Source organism: Carettochelys insculpta, chromosome 6 (genome assembly GCF_033958435.1).
Source record: "Carettochelys insculpta isolate YL-2023 chromosome 6, ASM3395843v1, whole genome shotgun sequence".
NCBI lineage: Eukaryota > Metazoa > Chordata > Testudines > Carettochelyidae > Carettochelys > Carettochelys insculpta.
The window spans coordinates 111,049,592-111,072,066 of record NC_134142.1 but is presented as its reverse complement, the minus strand read 5'-3'; the positions used below and the strand labels follow the sequence as shown (position 1 = coordinate 111,072,066).

Sequence of the window (22,475 nt, the reverse complement as noted above, 5' to 3'; positions counted from 1 at the left end):
GCCTCTGCAGTGACTGCTACCAGCAGAATCAGTCTTCACCAGCTCTGATGATGGCTTTGGGAAGTAGACATCCATCTGCTGGGAAGTAACTGAACCCATCCTATCTCCACACTCGCTCTATAATTATTCTACCTGATGGCTGCACTGTGGGCTTTGAGTTTCACTCCTTACCAAACCAGGTCATGTTCCATTCTGTGAGCCAGAGGTGAAAAGCTTTGTATATTCTTGTTAATACCCAGACCCATCCTCTCCCCTCATCCCCGCAAAATGACTAAAGCACGTCAGGTTTTTTTCAAACAAAAATGTTCATTTGTTGAAAACAGACCATTTTTCTACAAAAGAAGTAACAAATCATCAACATTTTCCATTTTGGGTGTGAATTTCTTACCTTCTTATATTTTAATTTAAAATATTATCAAAATGGTAATTGAACATAACTGCTGAAAATTGGGTTTTCAATAAAAAGTCTGTGGAAAAATGAAGAAGGGGAGGTTTTTAACAGAAAAACGGGTTGGTGAACACATTCAAACAAAAGCAACCCCTGTGTAACTCAAATTTTTGCACAAGTTGGGGTGGGGTGCCAGGAATCAGGCTGCTGCTTGGTTCCCAGCTCCCTGCCATTTGTTGGACCCAGGAAACTGACCAGCCCACTGGGAAAGTCACACAAAATAGCTCCCTGCCTCAGTTCCCTATCTGTAAAGTAGAGGAATAATGATATTCCCTTTGTCTATCTTGTTTATTTAGACCACAAGCTTTTCAGGGCAGGGACTGTGTGTTTATCTACAGCACCTGACCCAGAAGGGACCTGATCTTGGTCAAAATATCTAGCTCCTCCAATACTACTACAATTAATAATAGTAATTTTAATAATGCTTCCCTCTGCTCTTTGGGGCATGATAACAAGATAAAACAGATTAATGTTTGAATATTAAACTCTCTTTGAATATACAACATTTCGTATGTGGCATTCTATCATACAGAATTCTCAGATAACCAGCATTTTAACCATAAGTAAATTTTAATTAAGTTTTCCATAAGTGCAGTATAGTGAAAATAAATCCAAATAAATACAAAAAATACAGTATGGCTATGTCTACACTAGCCAAGAACTTCGAAATGGCCATGCAAATGGCCATTTTGAAGTTTACTAATGAAGTGCTGAAATACATATTCAGCACCTCATTAGCATGCAAGCGGCCTCAGCACTTTGAAATTGACGTGGCTCATCCAGACGGGGATCCTTTTTGAAAGGACCCCGGCAACCCTGAAATCCCCTTATTCCTAACAGCAGATGGGAATAAGGGGATTTCGAAGTTGCCGGGGTCCTTTCGAAAAGGAGCCCTGTCTGGACGAGCTGCTCAGCAGCGAGCCGTGTCAATTTCAAAGTGCCGTGGCTCCTGGCATTCTAATGAGGCACTGAATATGTATTTCAGCACTTCATTAGTAAATTTTGAAATGGCCATTTGCATGGTCATTTCGAAGTTTTTGGCTAGTGTAGACGTAGCCATACTATATTTTTTGTATTTATTTGGATTTACTTTCACTATACTGTACTTATATTTTATTATATACTTATAATTTGCATGGCCATTTCGAAGTTTTGGGCTAATGTAGACACAGCCTATAAGTTTACAGTGTACAGTACTACTGTTGGTAAATAAAGTACTCTGAATGCACTTTTGTTTGTTTGTTTATATCTAATCTTGATTTTCTTTAGTGTTATGTGTTGCTAAGTATACCTCTCTAGTATCCAGAATATTTGAATACCTGGCTGCTGGTCCAGGGGCTGGGGCGCAGTCCTGGGGCTGCCAGATATGAAAGAATTTACTGAAGAATGTGCATGGTAAATGAATTGGCCGATTAAAAGGGTCAATTTACAGCACATAAGAGTTTGAAACTTTGCCTTTGCTGTCGAGCGGATTGGGAACTCTTGTATTAGCACGAATTAAAGGTGGGCCAAACCCATCTCTACCCAAAGGTCCACAGACTTTTGGGGGAGTTCAGATTTGGACTGAAACTTTTCAGGTCTGGCCTGTCACTGACACAAAGGAAGTTGATGTGCTGAGATACTGCCTCTCATTCTTCCAGAATTTTCTCATTGGTTCCTTCAGTCGATATCCATCTGTTGTTGTCTCCTGCCTTAAACCCAGATTGTAACCTCCAAAGCCTTAGTGCAAGTAGTGAATACTTTTCTTGTTTTAGAGATTGCTTCTTGTGACAAATGCTTGCAGTGGATAGAAGGTATGGGGACAGAGCATTTTTATAGCTTTCATAAAATGGCATTACATTTGAGGAAATCCCTGTGAGAACTGTGATGAGTTCCCTGTGGGAAGAATTGTTAAATGCCTTTGCCACTTAAATGCATTTAAACATTGTGTTTAGATGATAGCAGAAGGAGTAAGATTAGCTCCCACTGTGGCTGTCCCACTCCTACACTGCATCCTAAAAAGCCTACAGTCTTCTCCTTGTCAAAACTAGTTATCCTCCCATAACCCCTCCTGTCACTTTCATGCAGAGGAAAAGCAACAAATCATTCTTCCGCTCTACTCTGCGCTGGTTAGGCCTCAGCTGGAATATTGTGTCCAGTTCTGGGCACCCCAATTCAAGAAAGATGTGGAGAAATTAGAGAAGGTCCAGAGAAGAGCAACTAGAATGATAAAAGGTCTGGAGAACATGACTTATGAAGAAAGGCTGAAAGAATTGGGCTTGTTTAGCTTGGAAAAGAGAAGATTGAGGGGGGACATGATAGCGGTTTTCAGATATCTTAAAGGGTGTCATAAGGAGGAGGGAGAAAACTTGTTCTTCTTGGCCTCTGAGGAGAGAACAAGAGGCAATGGACTTAAGCTGCAGCAAGGGAAGTTTAGGTTGGACATTAGGAAAAAGTTCCTAACTGTCAGGGTGGTCAAGTACTGGAATAAGTTGCCAAGGGAGGTTGTGGAATCTCCCTCGCTGGAGATATTTAAGAACAGATTAGATAGATGTCTATCAGGGATGGTGTAGATAGTGGTCGGTCCTGCCGTTGGGGCAGGGGACTGGACTCAATGGCCTCTCGAGGCCCCTTCCGGTCCTAGTGTTCTATGATTCTATGGTTAATTAATTACCCATTTTAAAAAAGCAATGAAGATGTTGGCATCAGCAAGTACACATGTATGATACCAAAATAATAATTCAGTGCAAATCAGAATAGCCAGTGTTTCTGTGGAGAACTTTCCAAACTTGATGTCCCAAATGCTGTACAATATTTTTTTCAATATGGGTAGTGCAGGCAAACAGCAGCCATCGTGCATACCGTGAGGGCTCTCACACAGCCTTGGATCTTTTTTTCTAGCAAAATCAAAGTGCTTTGGGATCTTTACCTTAAATTGGAATGGCCTGCAGAGCTGGGCAGAAGAGACCTCACTTTTAATATTCTATCTGAAGGTCTTCTTACTGAGACATGAAACTGTGACCCCCTTTGTCTGGGAAACTCACCTGTGTTGCCTGAGCCATGCTGACAGTTCTGTCCGTTACCGCTGCACAAGGGTAACCTGACATACAGATAGGGATCCGAGGAAGTGGGTCTGTCCCATGAAAGCTCACCACCAAATAAATCATTGTTTTAGTCTTTAAAGTGCTACATGACTGCTGGTTTGTTCTGACAGAGAGACAGAGAAAAGGACTGTAAAAGAAACAGGTAGGAATGAGACTTGAACATGTCTTAGCCACAGCATCTGTCCTCGGTCCATCTGAAATCATTAATAGCTGCTGCCTCCATAGGCTGTGTATTAAGTGCTGGAGTGTATGCATCCTGGGGGTCTCTGCATGTGTGGTGTCAGCTGCTGCAACAATGTAAAGGGGACCTTTACAACAGCCTTTTAACACAGCTTTATATGGTGATTGGCCAGGTTAAACCCCTGCTGTTGAGCTCTGGGAGGGAAGTAGAAAACAGAAATATACGAACTGGACTGGCTTTTTAGTCTTTATTTGTACAGCTCTAGTGTAAGGCATTCCTAGATCAGATCAGGGGCTTCTAAGCACTATGGTAATGCTAATAATAAAAATTAATTAATACCAACTGCTATCTTTTAGGGAAGGAATGGGCAGTCTTTTTGGCCTGAGGACCACATCTTAGTAGGCAAATTGTATAGTGGGCCATAAATGTTTGTTGGCCCTACCTCCTCCTAGTGATGGATTAGCTACTGGGCCAAAGGAGCGTTGTGCCCAGGTACCCCATATGTCACTGAGGGGCAAGGGAGTCACTGGGCCCTACACCTTCATCCATATTCAGATGTGACTCTCAGCCAGCAGGTAGAACAGAAGGTTTATTAGTCAACAGGGATACAGCATAGAACAGACTTGTCAGCACAGAAATCAGAAGCAGACAGTATCCTGACCCTCTGCCTTCCAAGCCAGATGAGACTGCCTCATTCCCAACAACCCAATCCAAACCACCACACAGGCCAGGCCCCTCCAGTCTTTGTCTTGCTTCCCCTGGCAAAAGGTGTCACCTAGCTGCAACCCCTCCCATGCTGGTATTATGAAGGGCATGGCCAGTGTTTATGTGTGAGATGTTACCACACTTGAAGCTTCCACCACCATCTAGGTATTCATGTAGTGCCCAGGGAAACTATAGGACAGTAGAAAACACACATAGTTTAAAAAGGGGAATAAAATCTTCACTTTGTCATCCGCAGTCAACTGGAAAGCCCTGGAAAAATGCCCCTGTGTCCTCACCAGCTCCAACCCCCCATCTGATGTTCCATCCGGGGTGTGAGGTCAGAATGAGGCAAGCCCCCAACCCTGCTCTCCAGCTGGAGTGATGGGTGGAGTGGGGCAAGCCCCCCAACCCTGCTCCTCAGAAGAAGCTTGAGGACCAAAGTAAAAGTTCTAGAACAGGGGTAGCCCACGGTCCTGATCTGGCCTGTGGTTTGCCTGAGTCCTGCCCTTGAGGCCAGGACTCCCCTGTCCAGCATCCAGTGTACTGCTGTGGGGGTAAGGAGCCCGAAGACTTGTGGGCTGGAGTCAGGCAAGTTGTAGCCAGATTGAACCCACAGGCCCTGACTGGTGGGGGTCGGGGGAGAGGAGAAGCAGCTCCATGTGCTGCTGCTGCTGCCACTGCCACTGTTTCTCCCACTCCCCTTCCCTGGGTGGGCAAATAGCAGCCCTGAGTAGCACTGCTTGGAGACACTTTTCCCCCACTGCTCTGATGTCTGTAATTCTGGCCAGTAGGAGCAGCGAGGAGCAGTGTGTGGGAATGCTGGGAGACACGGAGCCTTGTGTGCCCCTGGGGAGCTGTGCCAGTAGGCCCCCAGCCCTCCCCTTGTCACCCAGACCTCATACCACCATACTGCTCCTGAATACCCCTCACACTCAGATCCCCCTCACACTCTGCTCCTGTACTTCCTTCCCCTTCAGACTTCCCACCACCCTGCTCCTGCACACACACACCCCACTCACACCCTCCATCAGCTGCATTTCTTTCTTGTCCTTGGATTCTAGGAAAACCCCTGTCATACTTAACACATTCTCTCATACAGAGTCAGCCAGTGCTCTGCTGGGCTTTCCAGAGTGAGGAGCCACTGTTATGCAATACACAAAAAACTCTGTTTCCTCTCTGTCAGTCTCCTTCTCTCTGTCTCCAAGCATCTGTCTGTCTGTCCCTCTCCCTTTGGCTTGCCATTTCTCATTAGCCTGGAAATGAAGTGGAAAGTAATAAGGACAGGACAGTTGTCTCTGTTCTTGCTGACCAGTTTAATGGCCTGATTTCATCTTACAGACATTACATGAGCTTCCTTCCAGCTTCCCCCTGCTTATCACTGGCACACTGCTGAAGCCCATAGGTTTACATTACAGGCACTCATGCGTGCATACACACACACAGAAAAAGGTTCCTCGTGTGGTACAACCTTTTGGCATCTACAGATGGTCTTGTCCTGCTAAGATGCTACAGCGGACACATGGGTTTATATGTACTGCAAGGGCATAGTTGAGCAGGGCTTGTTCTGTCTGTTGACTCAGGAGGATTGTTCATCAGGAGTTTCTTTGGAAGAGTGACTTTTTTTCCTGTGCTAGGGAAAAATGTTAGCACCAAAAAAGAGCCTCTGGGGCCTGTCTTCTGTAGGCAGACATCCCTATTGGTGAACTTGGTAATTGGCCAGTCCTTGACTTTATTTATCCTTGTCTGTGCAGCATCACAGTTATAGCAATCACTGTCTCCCCACTCCCCTTTGTGCATGTAGTGAAGGGTTCCTGACTGGAATGGAAATGCTTTTTTCAGGATGTCTGGGCAGCAGAGGCAGGCCCGTACATGGGCTGGTGTGTGTGAAGGGTGTAAACATCCCACCATGTCTGGTTTCCCTCCCTTCCTCCCTGCTTTGCCGCACAGGGAGAGCCTGCAAGGCATGATGGGGGAATTCACAGCACCCTGGTACCTGTAGTTTCTTGTAGTGTCCTGGCATGCCCTTGGTTTCTAGCAACAGAAAAGGGAGGGGGATGAATATTTTGGAATATTATTTTTCATTTACGATATTACAGCAAGATCCCAGAAGGTAATTTCCCTTAAAATCTGTATTATTGTTTAAATTGTGAGTATGTTACAGTAAACTCTTTGATATCTGGCAACCCCGAGACAAGCAGGTTGCCAGATATGCAAATATGCTGGTTAACAGAAAGTGCAGGCAACTCTAGTGCTGGGACGCTGGTGGCGGTCGGAGGAACATGCTAGCAGCTCCAGGGTGCGTGGCAGCTGTGGGGCCTGGAAGTTAGCGGCAGCTGGAGGAACCTGCCAGCAGCTACAGGGTGTGTGGCAGCTACGGGGCCAGGAAGTTAGCGGGGACCGGAGGAACCTGCTGACAACTCAGGGGTGCATGGCAGCTCTGGGGCTGGGAAGCTGGTGGGGGCCAGAGGAACATGCTGGCAGCTCCAGGGCTGGGGGAACATGCTGGCAGCTCCGGAGCCAGGAAGCTGGCTGGGGACAGAGAAACGTTCCAGCAGCTCTGGGGCCAGAGGAATGTGCAGGGGCTGGGAAACTCCAGCAGCTCCAGCTCTGGGGATCCATCCAGACTGGGAGAACTCCAGCAGTGATGGGGCCAGTGGAAGTCTGGCAGCCCTGGGGCTGGGAGTTATTTCCATGCTGCAGCGTGTTTGTGAGAGTTATCTGAGAGTTCCGGTTGATTGAATACCAGATAAAAGGGAGTTTACTGTATAACAAAATCATGTTAGTGATCACTGCTTCCACTTAAATTTTTCGTTACCCTCTCTCATGCACACTCATTGCACTGCTATTTTGAACTCCCTTATATTCCACATTTACAAAGAAGCACACACTCCTCTACCCACAGAAGTTCCTTTGTATGGGCCTGAGAGGAAATGAGAGTCGGGGAGACTTGTGCCAAGGCAGCAAATTACTATTACCGTAAACCCATTCCACTTTGTCTTGATGAAGCCGTTTTGATGAACGTGTGGCTCACCTGGAGTGGTCCTTAGTGGAATCTCACATTGCCTTCCCTTTACTTACATTTATGAACATATCTTCTATCTCAAAGAAAAACAAATCCCATGAGAAAATAGCCTGAGTTTTGGAGTGGCAGGACCATCCTGTAGGCAGGCATAAGTTGAAAGCAGGTTTTGGCTGACTTCAGTTGGATTATGCTCTTCTTTTTCAGAGCACTTGCCTGTGAACCCTAGTGGAAGTTGGGTTTTACATATGCCAAATTGATTGGTCATCATGGCCTGTGTGCCTCCCTACATTTCAAAATGGCACCTTATGGCCTTGCTAAGACTGTATCTTTGTCTATAGCTATGTAAATACAAAACAAAACCTATATGCAACTGCCTGGTGATTCCTGCTCCTTTGTTCTTAGTGTCTGGGGCAATAGGCCCACTGGGGAGGGAGCAGGTGAGACAGCAGATGCTTTGTATGTTGTGTAAAACCCTCATCATTTGAGGGCAGTAAGATAATTCCACCGGGGAATCACAACTGAGATTCTTACTTCCAGTCTGTAAGGAGGTGACCTAAACCCAGCTACAGGCAACCCTCATACAGTATTTGATTGTTTCATGCAGTTTTCTTGTTTTTTGTTTTTTTTTCTATACTAACTCTTTGTTTTCTCTCTCTTTGTAGCTAGAACACATTCAGAAACACATATGGTATATGTAAGTAATGTTTTAAAAAATCTTATTTACTGTCAATATTATTCATGTTACAGGGAGCTAGCTGGTAATTCAGAAATCTGTGAAAGGGATATACTTGGATGACAGGAAAATAGCCTCCATACAGGCATAGGCCAGGAGGTGAATAGAAGAACCTCCAGTGAAGCTGATGTTTTAGCCTATGCAGTGAATACTGTCTCCTCTGCACAGATTCAGGCCAGGGACTCTCATACAGAGGAATATGTGGCAGTAGTTTGAAACAGACCACTGTGTGCCACTTCCCATACCAGCACACTGCTGTTTTTTCTGAATGTACTGTGTCCGAGAAGGTAATTCCTGGGTGAATAGTGAGGGGCTAGAAGACACACATACTTGGATACCCAAGTATTCCATGATTTCCATGACCAGCATCTGATGAAGTGAGTCTGTGCTCATGAAAGCTCATGCTCAAAACTTTTCTGTTAGTCTATAAGGTGCCACAGGACCCTTCATTGCTGTTACAGATCCAGACTAACACGGCTACCCCTCCGATACTTGGATACCCAAGTAACTGCAAGGAATCCCTAGAAAAATCCTTAGTAAAACCTTCTTGTCAGGAAAATATTCATGGATTTCTCTCTGGCATTTTTGGCTTTTCTGCAAATATGGGGAATAATAAGAGACATTATTAGAAAATAAGCTTTTTTTAAACAGTCACCATCTACTTCATAAGCCGCCTTCTTCCCCTTCTTCACAGTGAATTAAGAGGCTGGTTCATTATCTCATAACCTGCCTCAGGCCATGGCCCAAGAAGTCTAGTAAAAAAGGGCATTTTCAGCTGATTCTTTGTGAACATGGCTTTGGAAAGTGGCCTTGCATTTTTGTGTATCTCTAATAGCCTTTGATGAAGCATTGATAAATTGGGCTTTTCCTTTATCCTGATGATAGCCCAGGGAAGTGGGTCTATCCCACAAAAGCTCACCACCTAATAAATTATTTTGTTAGTCTTTAAAGTGCTACTGGACTGCTTTGATGTTTTAAAAATAATCCTTGTAAGTGATAAACAATGGGATGCTGCTTTATTATGCACCTCTGTAGCGTCAGCACAACTGTTAAGTTCTCTGGGTGTGTGCTACAGAAAGCCAGGTCTCAGTAGCCTTGCCAACAGTGCATGCAACATGTTTTGGAGGATGATCTTTGTTGTTTCTGTCAGTCATTTTCTTTTTTAAATGTTTCACCTGGATACAGCCTCTTAGTGATTTTTCCTATGATTTTATTATATGGGTGTTATTTATGCACTGGGTCAGCTGACTTCTGTGGGAGAGGGGGATGTTCAACAGTTAGCGGAATCACATACTTTGTTGCTAGCTTGCCTGCAATGAAGTAGTGCTGTGCCTACAACTTTTCCAAGTCTCTCTGGAATCATCAGTTGAAGTGATGCTTTTTAATATTAGGGAAGATTTGGGGTTTTGTAAAACAAGGATATTACTTTATTTTAAACTCTGTCTGATGAACATGGGCCAAATTGAGAAGAAGAGTGTAGTGGAAGTCTCCCATGCTGTGCCCCCAAACCAAATCCGGCCCCTGAGATTTCAGATTAAAATGCTGCTCATGATAGATTGTGCAGATGTTCATAATCTCATCATCCCACTTGTTTCTTGCATGCTCTGTATGGAATGACATTAGCTGATTGACATCCCTTTTCCTTCTTTCTTGCATGCTTGGATCCGAGAGGAAATTGTTAGAAGTTAAAATTAAATTTTTATGATCATGTATATTTCCATATTAAAATGTAACTGTTAATGCCACATTGAGATTTAAATTGTTCATCCCTCACAAAGCTATTGTTTCAGGTCATCTGTGCACTTAGAAAGATAACACTGCATCGCTTTAGACAAGGGTCACAGTTCTAAGATGTAATTGTGCAGCCAAAAATGTTAGACTATTTTCTTGATCAATGAGGGCCCAATTCTCCATTAACTTGCACCTAGGAAAGTCATTTTTACCTGTGAAAATAGAGCATAAAACTCTTACCATTCTGATCAGGGAGCATTTAGTGTCCTTTCTGCATGGTTTATCAATGCTAGTAAGAAAAGAGTGGCTGTAGATATAGTTGAGTGTAGACCATAAGCTTTGCAAAGCACTTTAGGATTCTATCTGTTAGATTTAATGTACATTTCAGACCAATATAAACCTTTTATTCATAGCCATGGATAGTTTCCCTTAGTTCTTGAAATGGATACTCATGGTCATGTTAATCTATGAAAAACATTTAGTGGCAGTTCAAAGTAATCATGTACCTGCACACACATGCAAACACACACTCACTAGCCCTGAAAGTTCCTGCAGCACGAGCTCCTTCCAAAGACAGTACCCACTCACCAAACTGTCATGTATTGGTCCATCTTGCTCCCAACTAATGTGACAGTCACCTGATGCAAGTGTAAGTTTTGCAGGGATTTTTTTAGCTAAATTTTCCACAATGCCGCTAGATTTTGTGACAGTGATTTTTAACCCAGTACATAGCTTGCTAAAAACCAGAAGATGAACATCAATTCTTTTCACCTTTGCCAGTAAACCATGAGAATAAAAGAGATGAGCTATCATGGCACCAAAGGTGAAGAATCCTCAGCTATTTTGGGGCTGAAAAGATGAAAGGTTTCCTAAAAACACGGGAAAAGAATGGTACTAATTCTGATTGGATTCGCACCTGCATTATTCCACAGTTGGCACAGAAGTGAGATGTGAATCTGGCTCTTTATGCATATCTCATAGATACAGGATAGAAATTTGTGGGAAGGTTTAAAAAACCTGTCATGAGTTGGAATGATGTCCTTTGCACATGCCATCACTCATAAGGGAGGAAACATTTGTAAAGCAGCATTACATTCAACCCCTCTCTTTTTAAAAATGTGTGATTTATAGCAGTCATCCTACAACATGGTTTGGCATGCACATGGGCTGGAGTGCAATGAATATATCATTTGCTCCAGATGGGGAGGAGAACAGACAATACAATAATGTCAATCATAGCACAGAGCTGGTGATTTTCATTACCTGACACAGTAAGTGCCTTGCCAGAGATGTGCAGTTTTGTCACAGATTTTTCATTTACATTATGAAGAAGTCTGAAAGTTTGTGAGTACACATATACCCTGATCATCTGGTCAGGATCAGGTCACAAGGATAAGGCATTCCACAGTGCACAAAAGCTAGTACTAGTTCTGTATGTGCATGGCTCAGTACCTGACATTGACTAATGTAAATGAAGCTTCGAGACAGTGGGCTGCATCAGATTAGTGATCCTAGTTGCAAATGCAAATTCTCAGGTGATTTTGAAAAATAATCATTTCTTTTTCATCCCTGTTAATTACACTGAGGACATCTGCTTGTAACATAATTAATGTGTAACTGAGCTGATACCTGACAGTAGGGAAATTCATGCAGATGACAGAAAAGCTACAGCTGCCTAAGAGCTCAGTCTTGCGGGTGCCTAGTACTGGGCATAGAACTTGATCCCACATGGGTCATGGAAGTCAATGACAAAGTTTTCATTGACTTTAATGACGGAGGGTCAGAGAGGTAGTGCTTAATCACTACTGCCCTGGGCCTGTATTCTGATAACCCTGACTCTCCTTCCACAATGACATACCCCCGGAGTAGTGCTATTGAAAAGATCGGGACCACTCAAGAAGTGAGATATTACTCAACATGAGCGGGAGTATGAGAATCTGACCTCTTAGGATCAGCATTCTAGCAGCCTTACTCATGCTGAGGAGTACCTAACTCCACAAATACTCCCATTGACTTACACAGGATTACTGGTGGAGCAGGACTCTCCTCAGGATGAGGAATACGGTCAGAATCTGACCCTGAATGAGTAACGCCCATGAAATCTGACTCCGTTTACACCTGTGGAAATTCAGGGGGCAAGCTTCTGTTTGCTTTACTCATGTTAAGTAGCCCCTTATTCCATAGATAAACCCACTGAAATAAAAAGGACTACTCAGCATAAAGGAAATGGAATGTGACACACAGTGAACTAGCATTTCTATGGATTCATGCCTAGTTAACAGCAGCACCTGACCCAGTGAAACGACGGATGGTTGTCAGTATTACAAGCTAGATCAGGCACGTCAAACTCAAAGCCTGCTGAGGGCCACACAGACGAAAACTGATAGATTTCAGGGCCACCAAAGAAAATGGATTTATATCAGAAAGTTGTAATTATTTATTATTACACATTATGTTTTATTTATATTTTATAATTCTTTGTCAGGTCTAGTTTGAATATAATCCAGTAATTTGAATTGAGAATTTAATATTTAGTATGAATTTTATAGTTTTATAATTAATCATTCAGAAAATGTGATGTGTAAAATTATTTGCTTATATATAACAAATTTTAATTTAAATATAAATTAAAGGTACTTTTAAATTATTTTATATGATATATAACTTATTTTGTTGAAATAAAAGCAGGTATAGACAGTGACTAATCAAATAGAACAGGCTTCTGTAAAAATTTGAGATACTTTGTAAGTCTGAGATTTTGTTCTGTACCCCAGACACCTCCCAGCTCTGGGGCTGCTGGGGTTCCCTCAGCTCTGGCTGGGTTCCTGGAGCTGGAGCTGCTGGTGGGATTCTGTACCCAGCCAGCTCCCAGCCCTGGGACTGCCAGGGTTCCCCCAGACCTGACCAGGTCCCCAGGCTGGAGCTGCTGGCAGGAATATATGTAGTCACAGGCCCCAGAAATATTCAGTTGGGCTGCATGTTTGACGTGCTTGGGCTAGATGCTTCTTCCCTTACTCATTCTGCCAGTTTTCTCTCACCTCTGACTTTATTTACTCACAGAGTAACTCTACTGGCTTCAGTGGAATTATTTATGTGAGTAACTATCTACTTATTAATCTCTAGAGTAACGGTCAAGGGTCGCTTACCTGAGTAAAGGGGTCACAACCTGCCCATATATTTGGCAGTAAACACTGCAGGATTAGGCTCTGCGTGTGTTTTGTGTAAACTGGCTTTACCTGTAGCTGCTGCCTCTGTTGAGTACTTTTTCCAGAAGTAAAAATGGCTATACCAAGATGGGAGAGAGTTAGAATTCCAAGGGAGTGTTTCCAGGTGCATTCAGTGATCTGTGGAAATGCACCCAATCTGTGAACCATTACAGGGGATATGTTTCTGAAGTGAATTTTAGCTGCCTCAGAAGTAAATTATAATGGGTATCCTGCCATTTGCACTGACCAAGATGCACCACATGGCTGTATAACCATCCACAGGTAGCCTTGAACCTGGGAATTCTAGAGCTTAGTGCAGGAGCGTCTCTTAGTGCAGCTGTCACTCACCTAGGGCTGTAGAATAGACTTAGTCTTGCCCTCTGGAAGTACTCTAGGTACCACTACATGGGACAGCGACCCGCCCCCCCCCCCGCCACCCACCCAGTAGGTGTGTGGATTCCAAGCACAAAACAGAGGCTGAATTGTTGCTCTGAGAGTCACAGTTCAGTGTCTGTTTTGCCTTTGCTCCCTGCAGGAGGGTGCAGGGAGCAGTAAGCTGTGCTGGGCCTTTTCCTGGCACAGCTTCCTCACTACTCAGCACTGTACTACACTCCACTGGCCAGTGCCTTGTGGGGAAAAGCTGCTCTCCACTTGCCTGTGTGGCCACTATCTCCTGTGCATTGTTATCTGCAGTTCAGGAAGTCCATCCAGAGATTAAGCATGCACCCTACACCCCATCCTTCTTTTAGATGCTTGGACTGACGTGCACCCAGAATGATTTAAACTGCATGGAGATACACATCTCATAGAGCTGGCAGGAACCTTTGGAGGTCATCGAGTCCAGTCCCCTGTCCTCTTGGCAGTCACCAGCACCATCCCTTTTTTTTTAAAAGAAAAGAAAAAAAAAAAAAAGCAAGCCTATTTTGCCCCAGATTCCTAAATGGCTCCCTTAAGGATTAAGCTCACCACCACAGGTTTAGCAAGCTAATGCTCAAACCACTGAGCTGTCCCTCTCTGATGCTGTGGACTCTGTTTGGATGATTTTCTCCAGAAGCAAAGGGAAAACTCTGCTCCCCAACTCTGCATATCACAAAGGGCATGGAGGGACATTTGCTCCAGGTTCCTGTAGCTCAGCGTCGGGGATCTGTACCACAGATGACTGCACTGCCCATGCACCCCTACAGCCCTGTATATGGAAGGGAAACCACCATGCTGAGAGGTTACGGCAGGCCTGTAGCTTCCATGGTATACACAGAGCCTTGTGAGAAGGTGTAGGATTTTTCCTTTTCCCAGCTCATGCAATAACCCCATCAGTAAGTCCATCTGTCTGATTGGATGTGCTGGTGAATGAACACAAAGGATGCTCAATGTGCTTGCACTTCAGTCTACTAGCTCTGGAATGAAACCTCAGAATTTTACGTATAGCCAAAGCTTTTTGTTGCACGAATAATCACTATTTCCTGCTTCGTGTGAATGAAACAAGATAAATTATACAGGCAACTTGTTTTAGTCACCTTTTAAAAGCATTGTGCTTCTACTACTAGTTGCTTTTGTCTTCCCACCTCTGCCACTGACCAGTTGTTTGACCTTGGGCAAGTCATCTTGGGGCTTGAATGTTCAACATGGGTGTGTAAATGAAGGCAACTAGGGGTATGTCCACATTGCAGTAAAACAACTGTGGCTGCCTCATGGCAGCTGACTCTGTCTTAAGGGGATTGGGGCTATAGTCCTGGAGAATCCATCTCTTGAGCTTTCAATTAGTCTGGTCACAGTAGGGGGTGAGTAGTTAGCATAGACAGTAAAGAACTGCCTAAATAGTTAGATACACAGTTAGCCTTGTTCAGGCTCAAGTTGGATGTTGCAGTGTGAGCTTTTGTGCTTTGAGCATTAACCTGCTAAACCTGAAGTTGTGAGCTCAATCCTTGAGGGGCCATTTAGTGGTCTGGGGCAAATAGATTTTGGAAATAAAAAGGGATGGTGCTTGGTCCTGCCAAGAGCGCAGGGGACTGGACTCAATGACCTCCTGACCGGTCTTCCAGCTCTATGAGATGTGATGTGTATCTCTCACCTCCCAGAGCTAAGCCTGAATGTGTACACTGCAACTTTATACCCTTGTAGGCCAAACCTTGCAAGCCTGGGTCAGCCAAGCATGTTATATTGCACTCTTCTGTTGACAGACCCTAAGTGAATATGTGGGCATCTAAATAAAGAGCATGGTTTTTAGAAAGCGCCTACCACCTTCCCGTAAAAATCAGGTTAGGCACCACAAAACTGAGGCATCTTAAATCACTTTAGAATATTTGGGCCCCTACATGAATACTTCCCTAAATCTCATTTCTCTTACAATTTGAGGTTGATGATGTCAGCTTATTCACAATTCAAAATTTGGGAGGAAATTGTTCCACTTAACTCAGCCCGATGTCTGATCTGCTCCTGATGCAGCACCTCTAAGTGGAATGATTCAAAACTACAGAGTATCGGGACTCTGAACAGCTGGCAGTTTGTGTAAGGTTGTTACAATGGAAGGTCTTGTTGCCTTTCTGCCCAAACAGGGAAGTTTCTCATTAAAGATCCAATTCTGATTATGGTTAACTCCTGCTGAAATTGTTCTGAAGGGAATTTCTGTCTGCCTTTTGAAGCCAGACTTCTCAGTGGAATTTTGATGCTATTTCCCTTTGTTGTTTTAAGCTCTATCTCAGGTCAAGTGTTTTACTTGTTGTTCACCTCTCTCTCTCTCTCTCTCTCTCACTCATATGCAGAGGGGGTAAGAATGAACCAGAACCGGAACAACCAATTCCTCGAAAGGTGCAGATTCGTTCTCTCCCTTCCCTGGAGGACATTGATCCGGACGTGTTAGACAGCATGCATTCGTTAGGCTGCTTCCGTGACCGAAATAAACTCTTACAGGACCTGTTGTCGGAGGAGTAAGCATTCACTCAATCTTAACCTCAGTTTCGTGCCAGAGGCTTAAAATGCTCAGGGACTCAAAAATGGAATATGAAACTTTTTACTTCTAGAACACTGATATGAACATGGCCTGGATTGTGAGGGAACAATAGTTAAGGCCCCTTTCCTGGCTAGTTCATGGTAATGAGTTGGGAGCTGGGGGGGCGGGTCTCAGTGCATTTCTTAAAATACAGCTGCCCCCCATGATATAAATTACCACTGCAACTGGTATCCTTGTTAGAGAGATTGGGGCTGCATAACCCAAGGAGGAGAGAATTGAGTTGATACCTACAGGTAAGGGCTCACAGGATGGTGTGATGGATGGAATTTGCACTGTTGTCGCCTGTGCTATGCCTGCATCTGTTGTTAAATAAAAGACTTCTGTTTCCAGATTTCTCACTGCTTTCCTAAGCATTATGAGGAATTGTCTAGTGGGCAGTGGGCTAGGACCCAGGTGATTTAGCTTCAGTTCCTCACTCAGACACAAGCTTCCTGTGTGTCCTTGGGCCATCACTTTGTATTTACCTGGTGCCTCAGTTTCTCTGCTATGAAGTGGTAAAGTATCTCCCTTCCTAAGAGGGAGGCTCAAATCTACTAACTTCACTCAAATACTGTGATGCCAGGGGCAAGCTAAGAAAAAGATCATTAGTTGTGGGTTATTTTTAACATTTGTAACTCTTTGTGTTTGATGAGAAGGGTAATCTGCGGTTTTTTCTCTGTCATCTGCAGCAAATTAGAAGGTTTCTTTCTTCATTTTTTTCAGAGAAAACCAAGAAAAAATGATTTATTTTCTTCTCCTTGATCGGAAGGAGAGATATCCAAGTCATGAGGACGAGGACCTGCCCCCGCGGAATGAAATAGGTACATCAGACATGATCCCAGGAGTCACCTGTGACCCATTTCAGTCTGTCCCTTTTGGCTTTATGTTCCCTTCATTGACATTTTCCCTCCCTCTTCCAATGACACAGGGGCTATGTCTACACTAGCCCCAAACTTCGAAATGGCTATGTAAATTGCCATTTCGAAGTTTACTGATGAAGCGCTGAAATACATATTCAGCGCCTCATTAGCATGCGGGCGGCCACGGCACTTCGAAATTGATGCGGCTCACCGCCGCGCGGCTCGTTGCCGCGCGGCTCGTCCCAACGGGGCTCCTTTTCGAAAGGACCCTGCCTACTTCGAAGTCCCCTTATTCCTGGACTTCGAAGTAGGCAGGGTCCTTTCGAAAAGGAGCCCCGTCAAGACAAGCCGCACGGTGGCGAGCCGCGTCAATTTCAAAGTGCCGTGGCCGCCCGCATACTAATGAGGCACTGAATATGTATTTCAGCGCTTCATCAGTAAACTTCGAAATGGCCATTTACATGGCCATTTTGAAGTTTGGGGCCAGTGTAGACACGGCCAGGCTGTGATAGTGCTGAGGTTCTGTGAGGCTTCAGCAACCTGGGGATGTCTAATCTGCTGTTGAGCTAATGTAAAGGGTCTACCTCTCAGCTCCCTCCACAAAAACCATTTTATACCACTCTGGCAGTGTCATAGATCTTTTTATTTATTTTTCACGGCCAGTGTGGTGTAAATGAGCTTTAGTTACCTGAGAATTCAGAGAACAGTCCAGATTTAGACCAGCTCCACTATCTGAAATCTAAGCACAGAAAGAGGAGCAGTTACTCAATTATACAAGGTAATTTTTTTCCTTTCTCAGAAGCTGGTCCATTAGGTCCCGGCTTTCAGTAGACTTAGTTTTACAAAGGCACGTATTCCCAGTGAAGTCAGCAGACTTGCCCACATGGTTTCAGTTAAGTATGCAACTGAGTCTCTGCACGGTCTTTCAAGAATTCAGGGTCAGCAGCTCCTTCCTCCTGAACATCAGCTAACCCACTGTAAGTGTTAAAAGCAGGTAAAACAAACAAATATCTGAAAAATTAGAACCTTAACATTTGCTCTAGAGCGGTCACAAAGTTGGGGTGTGTTTATGAAAATATCAGGTTTCACCATATTTCAAAAATATCAAGGAATATTTTTGTGACAGTTTTAAACTTAGAAATATTTCAAAACAATATGAGGAAAAAACCTTAAAATGGCATCCTAATTTTCTCTCTCCTCTTTTTTTTTCATTTTGAAATTCAGTATTTTGGTGAAAATATTTATCAAAAGAATGAAATTTGGAAAATGTTAACAAGCTTTATTTTTGTTATATAAGTATGTGTGAGTGGATTCATCATCTCTCTATGAAAAATAGCATGGGGGAAAACTGACAAGTCTCCTAGATATATGCTTACATGTACACACATACACACATATGTGTATAATATTCATATATATGTATATGAAGAAGAGATGGTTGTGATTTAGAAATGTTTTATCAGTGTGAAATACAGATGACCACATTATATTTGCACAAGCCGTGCCAAATGAGTTCCATTCCAGTACACATCACACAACTTATTACTACGCATTTAAGATATTTTAGAAGAATTTTCAAATATGTTTATTGGGCTTATGCACTGTATCCCTTTGTCTACGTAGCCATGTCCTCCTGTACAACTGTAGCACACCTGTAGTACCACTGTTACATATTATTTGCATTGTGAAGCTGCAGTTATAGACTATGCTAAATGCAGTACAAACACAGATCAAAATAATATTCCCAGCTCCAAACTGCTTATAATCTAAGATAGCATCTACACTTGCAATTGATCGACAAAACTTTTGTTGTTCAACGTTGGTTAAGTCCCCACCTCCCAAACAACAGAAGTTCTGCTGCAGAACATGCAAATGTGAACAGTACTTTATTGGCAGGAGCATTCTTCTGTAGATAAAGCAAAAGCCACTTGTGGGGGCTCAAAGTGTTTTATGAGCAAAAGTGAGATATACATATCTCATAGAGGGGGTATTGAGTCCAGTCCCTTGCCCTCTTGGCAAGGCCAAGTACAAGCCCTGACAGATTTGTTCATTAAATATATTTGCCCCAGAGCCCTAAATGGCCTCCTCAAGGATTAAGCTCACAACCCTGGGGTTACAAGGCCAATCAGCAGACTACAGAGCTGTCCCAACAAGTGGGGCAGTGCACACAGGCCCGTTTTTAGTAACAGGATTGTGAGATCAACTATATGTGACTCAAAGGAAATAAAAAATACATAACTAATAAAAATTAACAAAAAGCTCCTGCAATAGCATTTCTGTACATAGCAGTATTATGTTTTTAGGTCTAGTATAGCATGACCTTCAGGGCTAGAAGCTAGTGCTGGGTATGCTGTTGAAATGCTTGGACTCTCCCTGTCCTTCTGTACGATGAAATATTGAACTCTAAATCAGTCACTGCTCCAAGGCTCATGTTTTGGACCTCAAGTCTGTGCAGTTTTTCCAAGAAGTCTCATATGTGCAGGAAACTATAAAACACTCACCAGGGAGGCTGATTTTTTTAACAATGTGACCTGCTCAAGCTACAGGGAGTTTCGAATGTTAGCATGCTGCAGGTGGGGATGGGTTAATGGCCAGAATGTAGGCAATGTGGTCAAAGGTTCCTGATAAATGCAATTTATTATATGGCTTTGTAATGTATCTATTTAATAACATATATACCCTGCCAGCTATGTTTTGTATATATTTGTGGGTGTGTGTGTTATGCCTGTGTTCCTACAGCGACTCATTGACTTGGATAGGTTATTTTGCTACACAGAGACAGGGTTCCCCTATGTCACAGATACTTTTGTTATTGAGCAGTAGTAGCAGAGATGACTGAACTGTTACTTCCAATGCATAAGTGAATGCAAAACTGTGCCCTAAATGTGTCATATACCTCTTCTGCCATCTCCCAGTCCGGTACCTCCCAAAACATTTTCACTTGCTGATTCAAATACTATTCATCTGAACAGGAATTTTCTCCACAGAGTGTGAAAATGTTCCCCAATAGAGGTAGTTTATCTCTGAGCTAAAAATATCATTGTGCTGTGACAGCACATTGCAGAATCCTCAAGCATTATTTATTTGAATGTTAGTAAGATCTACTTCCTTTCCCAGAAGGGGTTTCCAGCTCCTCTGCTCCCAGCCATGTCTCTGGGAACATGGGGCAAAGTTTAATTAAGAGTAATCATGCTTTTGATGAATATCTCATCATTAGCCATTAGCAGTGGCCTTGCACAAAGAGAGAAGAGGAAGGAAGGGCAAAAGGAAATGGTAATGGATTTAATCATAACTGCTTTGAGAGGCCACATTCCTCAGAGAGGCATGGTGACTGAGTACTTGCCAAATAAGAGTATTAAATTGCTCAAGATAGTTAAGAACAAAGCAGACTGTGAAGAATTTCAAAAGGACGTCACAAAACTAAGTGATTGGCCTACCAAATGGCAAATGAAATTTAATGCAGATAAATAAAAGTAATGCATGTTGCAAAAAACAATCCCAACTATATACACAAAAGGATGGGGACTAATTTAGCTACAACCATGCAAGATATCTTGGAGTCATGTTGGAGTCATTGTGGATGATTCTCTGAAAACATCCACTCAATGTGCAGCAGCAATCAAAAAACCAGACACAATACTAGGAATCATTAAAAAAGGGGTAGAGAATAAGACAGAAAATATCTTATTGCCTCTACATAAATCCGTGGTACATCCACATCTTGAATAGCACATACAGATGTGGTCACCTTACCTCAAAAAAGATACATTGGCATTGGAAAAGGTTCAGAAAAGGGCAATAAAATGATGAGGGGTTTGGAACAGGTGCCATATGAAGAAAGATTTAGAAGCCTGGGACTTTTTAGCTTACAAAAGAGGAGACCAAGTGGGGATATGACAGAGGTATATAAAATCATGACTGATGGGGAAAAACTGAATAAGGAAAAGTGATTTACTTGTTCCCATAAAATAATAACTAGAGGTCACAAAGGCCACGTCTACACTTGGCCAAAATTTCGAAGACTCCTAATGAGGTGCTGAAATGAATATACAGTGCCTCATTAGCATGCTGCCGGCCACGGCACTTCAAAAGTGCCGCGTTTCGATTGTGCACAGCTCATATTTGTGGTGCCCTTTTTAGAAGGACCCCGCAAATGTCAAAATCCCCTCAGCTGATAGGAATATTCATTTTGGTGCCTCATTAGGATTCTCCGATTTGACCATTATCATGGCCCTTTCGAAATTTTGGCCAAGTGTAGACTCAGCTCAAATGAAATTAATGGATAACAGGTTTAAACCTAACAAAAGTAAATTTTATTTAATGTCGTACACAGTAGGCCAGTGGAATTCATTGCCAAAGAATGTTGTGAAGATCAGGACTTCAACAGGGTTCAAAAAAGTACTAAATAAATAAATTCATGGAGCTTAGGTCCATCAATAGCTGTTAGCCAGGATGGGTAGGAATGGTGTTTGTAGATTCTGTTTGTCAGAGGCTGGAAATGGATGTGAGGAGAGGGATCACACAATGACTACTTGTTCTGTTCACTCCCTCTGGGGCATCTGTTGGAACACAGGATACTGCGCTAGATGGACTTTTGGTATGACCCAGCGTGGCCGTTCTTATGTTCTCATGGGCACATACTAAACTCTTCCTGTTTCTTTGTATGTTATGGTTTGGCAAGAACAAATGCAAGCTGTGAGCAAAGGCTTCTGAATTGCAACTGAAACCAATGGGGAAATCAGACAATATACTATCCTTCCCTTCCTGGTTTCCTTTTCGTGTTTTTTTTTTTCACTCTGTGGGTACATATCTCTTTCTAACCGAGGTAGGAGAAAGTTTTCTTTTTTCACCATTTGAGGTAAAGTTCGATTACTTTTCTCCTTGCAAAGCTTTACCAGGGGCAAATGTGTGAAAGCTGGAAACCTTTCTGCTTTTTTTTCCTTGTTGATGTGTAATCTTGTTCATTGGTGGTTTGTAAACACAATGTTTAGCTTCTGTAGTGAGGGCTTCTGTCTCCTGGCTTTGGAGGGCACAGACCGGGCTTGGGAGGTTGGAAGCTGAGATAGAAGCTGGCATGTCTTCTCTTGCATCACAGGACCCCTTGGTGCAAAATGGAGCTTTGAATGGAAAATGTGATAGAAGAAAGGGCAGCTGTGAGGAGTCTGCAGAGCTAGCCCTCCTGTTGGGGAGCCTTTTGGAAAGTGAAATATGTGAGGTTTCACACAGCTTCCTCCAAATTTACAGCAGCCGTGCCTCAAGTCTGCATAATCAGGACACCCTCCAGCCAGCTTGCAACTTGCTTGCAGCTCCCTTCAGCCTGTGACAGGAGAACTGTATGTAATTATCAGTGCCAGCTGCTTACTTTGTCATCAGCATCATAGAGGCAGATCCCAAGGGAAGTAGCTTCCTTGCAGATTGAGTACCTCACAGATCGCTCTCTACTTAGTTTCTTAAGGCAGTATAGCTGAATCTTCAATCTTTGTCCATCCATGGCATTCTTACACATCATTTAAGATTTTG

General features: G+C 43.2%; 1 protein-coding gene across 1 annotated transcript in view; it reads left to right on the top strand.

Annotated features, from left to right (window-relative positions):
• BRSK2 (BR serine/threonine kinase 2) overlaps positions 1-22,475 on the top strand; it is a 472,158-nt gene that overhangs the window by 394,647 nt on the left and 55,036 nt on the right. The window contains exons 9-11 of the mRNA XM_074995992.1: positions 8,102-8,133; positions 15,869-16,033; positions 16,819-16,916. Of these exons, the coding sequence (XP_074852093.1) occupies positions 8,102-8,133; positions 15,869-16,033; positions 16,819-16,916 (295 nt within the window). The remainder of the gene's footprint in view (positions 1-8,101; positions 8,134-15,868; positions 16,034-16,818; positions 16,917-22,475) is intronic.